We start from the raw sequence: 10698 nt of genomic DNA, 5'->3' as shown, positions 1-10698 counted from the left end.
GTCATTGTGGTATTTGTATTTGTTAAACAATAATTTTTCTAGATATGGTTATAGGTGTAACTATAATTTATATTTCTTTTTATTGGTGTAACCTCAGATGTGATTCAGCAATTATTACACTACTGCCTGCCTGTCTCCGTTCCATCCACCTCTCTCTCTGTGTGTCTGTGTGTCTGTCTGTCTGTCTGTCTATGTCTGTCTGTCTGTCTGTCTGTCTGTCTGTCTGTCTGTCTGTCTGTCTGTCTCTCTCTCTCTCTCTCTCTCTCTCTCTCTCTCTCTCTCTCTCTCTCTCTCTCTCTCTCTCTCTCTCAATCGCAGCTGTTGCAAAATTAAAAACTCCCTGCCAACTGTTGTCGAATAATCCTCTGTTGTCGTACTGTAGTCAGTGCCTTTATTCTCACCATTTGTGAGTCTGACATTTCAAAATGTTTTGTTGGTCAGGTATCATGTAACCATGGTACCGAAACAAAAATGTCTTCGACAAACTTTTGGGGGAATCCCAAGTGCTGCAAGAGCTATTGACAAGGTGGCAAGAAATTAAACTATCGGTCTTTTACAATTACAACTTTATTCACTGTGACTTACTCTTCGTGTATTTTAAAGTTTATTTTATTCGTAAAATGCAATTTATTGTGCTGCTCATAAAATCACGCCGAAGTGCTAAGTGTACACCTTATCAGTACAAGACTGCATGTGAACTTGTCATTGCACCGTTGAATATGTTATCGTTTCGGTCCAGACTAGTTTTCACCTGTATATTACATACATATTTAGGGTTCTCCCAAAGGTGGTTTTTAGGGGTGGGCCACCCCTCTGTGTTTAGAGCAATCTATTCATATGTTATTAACTGTACAAAAGGATACATTTTCACAACAAACAGATATGCAAATACTGCACTGTTATGTAAATTAGGCTGCCCCTCTTTTTTCAAGCGAAGGAGAACAATGCAGACTGTATACATCGCATATGGTACATAAAACATGTTGGCAAGGAAAATGTGTTATAATTCATCATTCGATGTAGAAGATGTAAAAAATGAGTGTTTTTTTTGTAGAGCAATATATATTAAACTATAAACGGTACAGTTTTATTTTTACTATGGGTGTCTGACTCAATAATTTAATTATGCACGTGTTTATCATTTTATGCATGTTTTATTGATCACCAAAACATAATAATGTATATAAAGGCTTGCTTCGATAACATCAGGCCTGTTGACATATTGTAAACTTTTAAGTTTATTAAGTCAAAATTGACCCGATTGTAAAATTCAATATGCTTTAGCAGTAAACAGTAATAGTGTGATGTCTGTCTGTGCACTATGTATGTATGTATGTATGTATGTATGTATGTATGTATGTATGTATGTATGTATGTATGTATGTATGTATGTATGTATATATGTATGTATGTAGACTGACCAGTAAATATATCAGTAAGCTGATTTGTCTTGGCTAGAGCTTAAAACGTAATAACATGAGTAAATTTGAAAAATGTAAAACAAATTATTGCAGTTCAGCACAAAAATTATCAGCCGGGTCACTAGCATGTCAGGTACAACACTCACTGTTACCGAAAAAGTAACATTCCGCTCGATGATAGTGTATCCCGCCAAATCTCGTGCAGCAAGTCAGGTTCACAAGAATGTTGGTACATTGGTCGATGATCGGGAAAGGAAAAGTATTGCACGTCTGTGAGGGCGCTCGCTATACCCTCATATCATTATAATGAGGATTCCCAACTCACGCGACGACTGGGTAACACGTAAAGTTCATTACAGCTGAAGGACCTTATATTCTAGAAATTCTGTAATTTTCTGTCTCTATTGTCAATTGAATCAACACAGAAGTAGGGCGTTTCAATTTGGCGAAATTTCATGGATCTTGGGGTGCAAGGCTGTGCATGTGAAACTTGCAACTGGTGTGCCCTCTACCGAAAATAGAGCATTCCTAGAATTCAGGGGACCGACACATGACATGAAATATTATAATTACACGACTAAAGATTGAACGGAAATATCAGTAGAGAATTGTACCAACAAAGATATTATGATCATGGCGGCGTTGTATTGGCATCCACAGAAGGAAACTCAAACATTCTCTGATGTTGGTTCATTCTCTAAGTCGAAACATTAATTTCAAAATGATTATCTAATTCTTTAGCTTAGATAGTACAAGCTCAGCAACGGGAATAATACCCATGCGTCATCTTCATTCATAAAAAAGTTGCTGCACGGTACACTAATCCGACCTTTCCTTAGATTCAACTGGTAACACATCCAAGTCGGCCGGACTTTTGGGATCGTTTACAACGCTACCATATGTATTGTTTATGTTATCAGGGTTGGGAACAAGTTTCCTGTCATCGTCGATGAGGGCGTCTTCATCATCGCGTGAGTCATCGCATGTTGATTTCTGCTTCCACAGAAACAATCTGTAGGTAGCAATGGAGATAACCGCGAAGCTCACCATGAAAAGACCGTACAAGATGGGAACAGTTTGTATCTTGTTGAGGTAGGCATGCCCTTCGAAGGATATTGCTATAACTGCCAGCGCTAATCCAACGTTTTGACATCCTGTTTCGATGGCGACTGAACGCCTCTTGTCCGCTGGTAAACGAAACAGAGTCGAGAATAAAAATCCGATGGAGAAAGAAACCACTGGGAGAACTGCGGCGATGACGTAGGTCTGGTAGGGGGCTATAAATATTTCAGATGACAGGACACTCTTCATTATGATCCATGCGACCAATCCGAGCGAGCCGATCACTTGACATATCTGTGAGATAGGGAAATTGGTCGGTGCTTAGTAATGGTAGCGACAGCAGACAAGTCAAGCTCATGGAAATTAAAGAGACAATAAATGGGACTTTTTTAGATCAATTTCATTATTTTTAATTCTAGAAATTAAAACAAATGCAAATTCTTGTTTTCTCTCTCTGAAAGTGTGCTGAAATATAGAGTGGTTTTGCAGACACATCATATGGTGTACAGTATGCAATGCTTTTTGACAAATAAACCTGATCGGGACTGAACTGACCTGTAAACGGCAGCAGTAACAATATTGGTTGTCATACACTTCAGCTTACAGGTATTCCAAACGCTATAGCATTTAAACATAGTAATGCAAGTAATTCATTTTTGTAGAGACAGGAAAAGATAATGGAAAAATACGGTAACAGCTACAGCTAATGGAGCTGTATTAACGATGTTGATAAATTTGGATGTGAAAATGCGGCAAGCACTGTGAGATACAGCAATATTTTCCTTGCGTTACTTTTGGCCACAATGTCATACGGTCAAAAGTTGATCTTTGTACAGTAATCAGTCACACTCCATTTTCACTTTATGTTGTTGAGAGAATTTAGTATATTGGAGGGCCAACAGCCTCAGAAATAAGTAGCATAGGCTAGGGTCTCTCCACAAAGTGGAGGACCATGCATAAACCAACGAAGGATTGTGAAAGTAGATCATAACTTGAAGCTGATTGAAAAAATAACTCCAAATTTAAAATGACAGAATATTAAGAAACACAATTATAATCGTAATTTTTCTTTGTTTTATAATTACGAAATGCCAGTAAAGAATGTTGGCAAACGTCGTGGATGACTGTATTTAATTCTACAATATTCTCGCGAAGTGATTTGTTTCAAATTTCACAAAATCATTTCGGCGAATAAAAAAAATTCTCTTGAATCACTCAGTAATCTTCTTCTGCTGACAAAGTGCTAGGGTTGCAACTTTTACATGACATTTAAGCAAACCACATGGTCATTTATTTGCACGTTAAAGGACGCCGCCTACCTTCTCTATGACATTTGCTGGACGTGGGAGCTTCCATCGAATTAGAATGCCCACTGCTGCTGGTACTATGATCATGATCAGTGACAGGCCAATATCCTTGAAAGGAACGCTGATGGCGCCGTTGCCGTCGACCCAAGCTCGGCCGTAGAGCGCCAACGTCATTGGCAATCCGGCGATTGCGAAGACAGATGAACATGTTGTCAAGCAAACGCTGAAAGAAAATAATGCATTTGGCCATTTAACACTGATTACAGTTTCAAAGCAGAATAGCATTGGCAATATGTACTTCATAAATGGTAACATTCGTAGGTCACAAGGTTTCGTGTGCTGATCCAAAAGAAAAGGACACAGACTGTATGACAGAGTTTTTATAACACTACTTTTTCATTTATAAACATAACATTACAATGACAGGCAACGCTTTGAATACACTGGGACGATCTCCTCAATTTGTACTAATCGATTAATCAGTTTAATCGACATTTCTCGAATAGAAACTGCCGATGATGTCCATGTTGGTGGTGGAGTCTTTTGTGAGGGCTAACGTCTTGTTTATTCCGCATTGCAATCAGATACCTGACAGAAAATGAGATAATATCCAGAACACGTCTGTAATCTGTTTCATCTATCTATCATTAGTATATCTAACAATGGGGTGGTGTGAGCATCGCTATGGGACATTCATGGAGTGATTTCCTATTAAAACTAGATGGAAGACTAGCACGTTTTGCCTTCCGCATTGAAAACTGCAATACTACCGAATTTGCGCAAGTTGTTGTTGCGCTTGTAATTATTGAATTTATGATGAAATCCATTTCAAGTTTTACTATGTACCTTGCAATAAGTAAAGTGTTTTCCCAGGCCTAGCGTCTTCCTTTAAGACATAAACAGACGTTCGTTCTCCGCTCTCAGTCCGGGTACAAGCAATACGTGACACCGTTTTCTGTCAACTTTGGAGGCACTCTTTATTAACCATTTTGTATATTTAATCTTTTACTCTTTTTACAGTATATTTTTATAGCTTGTTACCCAGTCGTATTAGGCCATGTCTGGTAACGTGATATTTCCCCTAAAATAATTAGAATTAGATATTTTGTTCCCGATACTGTTGTCGCTGTTGTAGTTATGCTCAAATTTTAAGATTATATTTAAGTTATATTTGCAATTTTACGGACACTGTAAATATTCAAAGTAAATCTTTCAAAAACCTACTGCAGGGTTATGACGGTTGAGCAATAGGGGTCGCTACTCTAAAAATATTGTCAGCGAAATCGGTACTTTTAAAAATTAAAATCATTCACAAAATTCTGAAGTGACTAAACCGTAGATACAGCACAGCCCTCTTGTGCCAATGGCAAACATCAATCACAATGTATTTTTAGAATACGGTTCAGGGCCGGACAAAATTCTGCAGGCTTTTTGTAATATAGTATTAAGTTAACTGTACATTCGGTACTTGAAACCTATATTATACAGTACGCAATGGATATCTGGAGATGTGAGACACCTTTGGGAGACGTGTACGATACATAGTGCTGGCAATTCGAATACTAGTAATTTATTATAAGTATTACACGTGCATGATCATCTAGTGGCATCAAGCAAAACAAATGATGTTACAAATTTAATTAAACATCGGTGTACTGATATACGAAGAATGATTGACAGAGATCAATCAATATAGCTGAATATAATGGATTTCAATTCATACGTTTCTATTCTCTTTACCACTCACCACGTGACCACTCACCTTAGGGAGACATCACCAAATGTTAAGTAACTGAAGTTGTTTGAGAAAACACCTCCCGGACAAGATGCCATGATGATGGTACCTATCGCATACAAAGTTTCCATTTTCGTCGCCACGATGAGGACGAATCCGACAAGCGGCGTGATGAAAAACTGGGTCAGCAGAGCGATCAAAATGCCCCATGGTCGACGCAAGTTTTCCCGAAGTTGTGACACCTCTGTGACGCAGCCCATGCCGAGCATGATTGAAATAATTATCACCATTATCATTATCTTTTCAACGTTCGCTTGGAATGCCGAGTTATTTGGAGAGTCAGTGGTGGAATCATTTCCGACGAGTGCAGCCGTAGGACCCAGTGTTGATAATACGATGCCTGTTGAGATATTGACGGAGGGTTGAATTCGTGATATATTTGCCGCCATTTTGATCAAACTTGCCTGCTCTCCAGATCTGTTGATCCAAATTGTACAAGATAAAGGTTAGAACACCGGTTTCTTGGATAACGGTTGATGATAGTTCATTTTACACGTTTAAGGGTTAATTTACTGTGACATGTTGATCAAAACAGAGAGGAAGAAAAATTGTAGATTGCCAGAAATAGAAGGTAGGCAGACTGACAGACAAAAGAATTTTGCTATGGAATGGGATGGGATTTGGGAGGAGGGGGAGGGGGGCTGGCGAAAGAGATTGGGTACTGTCCCAGGGCTGATTACTTTCAGGGCCTGCATACACATACGGTACATATTGTATTTTCAAATACTGTCTGTTTGTTTTTGTTTTGTCTGTTGCTATTGTACTGTTAGTTTGTTTGTATTCTGTTTATTTTCTCGGAATCTTTTATACTTGTAGGGCTTTTGAGTCCGTTTACCAGTCAAATCAAAAATAAACAAATAAATAAATAAATAAGTAAATAAATAAATAATTTTTGGGGAGGGGGAATTTGAATTGTATGAATTGCTAATGTACAATATGCAATTGACACATGTTAAAATAAATTCTACACTTTACGTCGCTTGTATTGTAAAAATGTATCCAAGACACATGTAATCATGATCATGTACGGTAATCGTGTAATCATGACATTTTTTATGGACGGACTTAAGAGCGAGAGACTCAAGTTTCCGCACTGAGAAAAGTTTTCCGATAATTTGAGCAGCAGCACAGCTCGTACTCAGGGAATTAATCATCAAAAATGACTCTGAACGGTACATAAGTCAGATAACTGTTTTAAATCCGTCAACTACTAACATGAAGGTAAATGATACGTCTCTATTGTATCTTAGTGTTGGACTTTGGAACTCGTTATGTAACGCTGTTCTTCGTCATTCAAAACAGCATTGTCATTCAAAAAAGTCTCGACGTCTCAAACAATTTTATTACGTACAATCTGGTTGCGGATTAGAAACCAGTTTTGAGAACGACATAAAAATATGAAATAGAACAGAAATTGGTGTAAAAGCATAGACTGATGTACACGTGAATAACGCTTGCCTGTTCATGATTGCACACGCGGTAACCGTCCACAGAACGACCGTGGTGCCAACACAGTTTTAATTGAAACTCTCAAACACTTAGGCGTTGTCGCATTTACGTCGCTGTAATGACATTGCCACCTGACCGTGTCCAGTATGGCATCATTGACAGTGCAGTGAAGACACAATCTACACATTCTACACTGACATGGATATCCGATATATCGATGATCGATCCGATTAATCTTTGAAAAGAGCAAGCAATATAATTGTCATACCTACCAAGACTCGAAATCTCAATAGCAAGCACACTCATGGTACATACACTTACCATATGTTAGCTTTACTAGGAACGAGACTGGATTCAGCCTAAGGTCCGAGGAGATCTTAATTTCCTTGATCACATAATCACCGGCACTTCACAAACACCGATATAGTCATCTGTGACGGCCACAGCGGTCTGCGTTTCCGAGTGTGGTCATTGGAAAACAAACATCCGGGAATTTTGGATATTAACATAACAACCTGCACACAGAAATAGTATTCAATCTATTCATGGCATGTTCTGTCGTGTCATTCAATTGAAATGATATCATGCCGCTATCATAGCCTAGGTGCTGAAAGTTTCGGGGTTTTGGTGTTTATTGAAATGGGATTCAAACTTAATGGTGTTATACAGGCAATACATGAAACGTCACGAAAGCACTCCACCAGTTGATATTGGCGAGCCGTATTGAGAATTTTTTCTGATTTATTGCCGTCTCCCATCATAGAAAGAACAAATTTACCTCTGTTGGATAACGAAAGCAAAATTAAACATAAAACCGTTTTGTATGTAGCATTACCTGTCACAATCGTATGGATTAAATTTCGTTCTTTCGAATTTTACCGTATATTTATAAACAGCCGCTATCTCCTTTGAATTGCAAAGATAGATTCTGCGTGGCAAAATTCAACCGAAGTTGCTAAAATTAGAACGAGCCATTTCATCTATTTAGGAACCTGACAGGGTAAGCCTGCGACAATAATTTATTTTAGTTATTCTTGTGTGGCTATGTCAGCTGAACGATCCGACGTCCTCTCTGACAGCCTGCCGCTATCAAATGGTCCAAGGGGTTTCCTTTATTCCAACTGGACGGGCCTTAGAATACTCACGGCTGGTTGTGCTCTCATAGAAATTGGGTGTACGGGTATGTGCCGCCCGAGTAGGTCACCTTTTCACGAAAAAAATCCCTAAACGTTGGTCAACTTTTCATCCGAGAGAAACCTTATAAACATGTGTCGCAACACCGGAAATACCCCCATGGTTACTTAGGAAAACCTTTCCATGCAATATAGATAAAGGTAAAATATCCCAAAATTTGTCAAGAAAATTACTAACTATGAATTACATTTTAGGGGAATACATGGGTAAACATTTTCCTCTTACGCAGTATACCGGGAGTTTAGGATTCCAATGTCAGGGGAGGATGGAACACAAAGAATGAACATGCGGATAAAGAGCTTATAGACTTCGAGGATATTTGGAATTCAAACTTGTCGATACAATTGGATGCGGTGAAATCACACGAACGTGTCAAGGACCGACCAATCCTCGCTTCATCATGATGACAGCACGCTGTATGCTATACGCAAGTTTGGTATTGTGTATTACAAACATATAACCATGAACAACAAGATATTAATGCTGACATCAAAGGTTTATAGACAGGAAATTATCACGCTGGGAGCTGGAATACTAGAATCAAACACAATGAAAGGATTAGAATTTGGCTTGGTACCAGTAAGATTGCGTTTCCTTAATGCTATACAACCTACTGGCTCACACTACACTGGCCATCTGACAAAAGTTTTGCCGGCATAAATAGCTGATTGTAAAATAAGATTGTCAAAATTATAATCATAAAAGTTTTACAGGTACACACCGATGGTGATAAAATCTCTGTACAATGCACGTGTTTGCTCTTGTAAATTGTCAGGTATTGTTACCATGGTGATGAGCCTAAGACACAGAGCAAGCAGCAGTGTATTTAATTTCACATTCTTTGGATTTTTTGTCTGGAAGACAACGAAGATAATTCAAATACAAGCCGGGACATTTCAAAATAAAAACCACACACCTGTTAAGTAAATAGACTTCACTACTATAAATTATGGACCACCCTTGACGTAACACAGTTTGCATCTCATTTTGCCAAATTTCTTTCCAGAAAACTCCCATCCTTTCAAGGTTGTTTCAGACTTACCGACAGAGGTTCAATGCTCAGCAAGGTCGAACAATATATACTGATGATAATTTTTAGTTTAGATAGAGAGCAGCCAAAAATAGACTAACTAGGACCATGGTACTCGCTTATGCGGTGACAAAGTAAATATTCGGGTGCATCAAATATGTATAAGAGAAATGGACATATTTAAAACAAACAAGACTCTGACGTATTCTCTCTAATAATTGATTGACAGTCATAATTAATCAACGGATGTCTTATCTGTCAGGATATACTAAAACTTGACAGGAAACGAGGATAATTCATAATATTCACATACAGTTTTGATATTTTTCTACACATTAAACAGGTATGGCTAATCGCTAGGATAATCAGACTCTGTGGTTGTCAACTGTTTCTACCATCGGGAGTCAGACCCACACACATGTACCTTTTGCGTTGTAATATCTGAAAAATGTCAAAGTTTGCAACAATAGGTGCATTTGATAAAGATCTCCAGCAGATAGACAAGGCCTAAAATTTTACAACAGTCTCCGAGTTTGCGCATTATCGAGCGCATTGTACCAGCTTGATAATATTGTGTACACCCACCTTCGGAGGTTATTGCTATTATTTAATATCAACGAATGTTCCGCAGGTACTTTGAGTGTTCAAAAAGGAGGAGACAGCAGATTCTAACGTATTCATAGCATCGTTGAAGGGAAATTCGTATCCTGAGACTGATCATTGTGATCAATGGGTGTAGGTCGCACTCAAACTTGGCCGCGTCAATGGCAGTCGAGCAGACGACGATTTGAAGTCGGTGATGACGATTTTGTGAACGAGCGCACGCCGAATATCCCAATCGGGCTATTCTAAAGGTACAAATTCAAAACGATTACTATTTTAATAACGTCGATGTATTTAATCATTCAATTTAATCTCACACTTTTACCTAAACCCTTTATTTTGGCATTACGGTCTTCCGTGGCCCTTTTCGTCACTGGTAGCCTATGTAGATATTCTGAAATAAACGACGTGCCGGCAGGCTCTTGTCCAATCAGAACGACGCATCGGCATGATTGACACACTGATATATACTATATCATTACCTTCATTATTCATTATTACCATTCTTTCATAAAATGGACCGGGTCTAGCAATGCATGCATCGGGCTCAGGTCAACTAATAAAGCTTTCCGTGAAAAATGTGTTTCTTGCTAACGTTTTCTTAATTTGCAGGCAGATCGATATGTTCCTTGTATTGGTCCGCGGGCAATAGGTGGACGGGATTTTTTTTGTAGGGAAATGTCATTAATTTTGTTATTATATGCAGGCAACTGGCAAACTATTTCATAGCCAGCGCCCTTTGCAGAAAGTATGATTTTGTTGTTTACAAGGATTTGCCAATTGGGAGGGAATATGATATGTGGCAACGAGGGGGAGTTCTGTAATGGGGAGGAGAGG

At 38.6% G+C, this 10698-nt stretch overlaps 1 protein-coding gene across 2 annotated transcripts; it reads right to left on the bottom strand.

Moving 5' to 3' along the window:
• Positions 1-1134: 1134 nt before the first annotated feature.
• On the bottom strand, positions 1135-7532 carry LOC139132974 (ileal sodium/bile acid cotransporter-like). Of its 2 annotated transcripts, none has more exons than XM_070699311.1 (4): positions 7356-7532; positions 5553-5925; positions 3803-4013; positions 1135-2777 (listed from the first exon to the last, which is right to left on the bottom strand). In XM_070699311.1, exons 2-4 carry the CDS (start codon positions 5819-5821, stop codon positions 2241-2243), a joined length of 1017 nt encoding a protein of 338 aa, XP_070555412.1. In that variant the 5' UTR covers positions 5822-5925; positions 7356-7532; the 3' UTR covers positions 1135-2240. The 2 variants fall into 2 exon arrangements, with proteins under 2 accessions (XP_070555412.1, XP_070555411.1); XM_070699310.1 differs by having other exon boundaries at positions 5553-6002; positions 7356-7531.
• Positions 7533-10698: the final 3166 nt, after the last annotated feature.

Source organism: Ptychodera flava, chromosome 5, assembly GCF_041260155.1.
Source record: "Ptychodera flava strain L36383 chromosome 5, AS_Pfla_20210202, whole genome shotgun sequence".
In the NCBI taxonomy this organism is placed as follows: domain Eukaryota; kingdom Metazoa; phylum Hemichordata; class Enteropneusta; family Ptychoderidae; genus Ptychodera; species Ptychodera flava.
The sequence above is the reverse complement of the archived record's forward strand: the minus strand, read 5'-3'. Positions and strand labels throughout refer to the sequence as shown.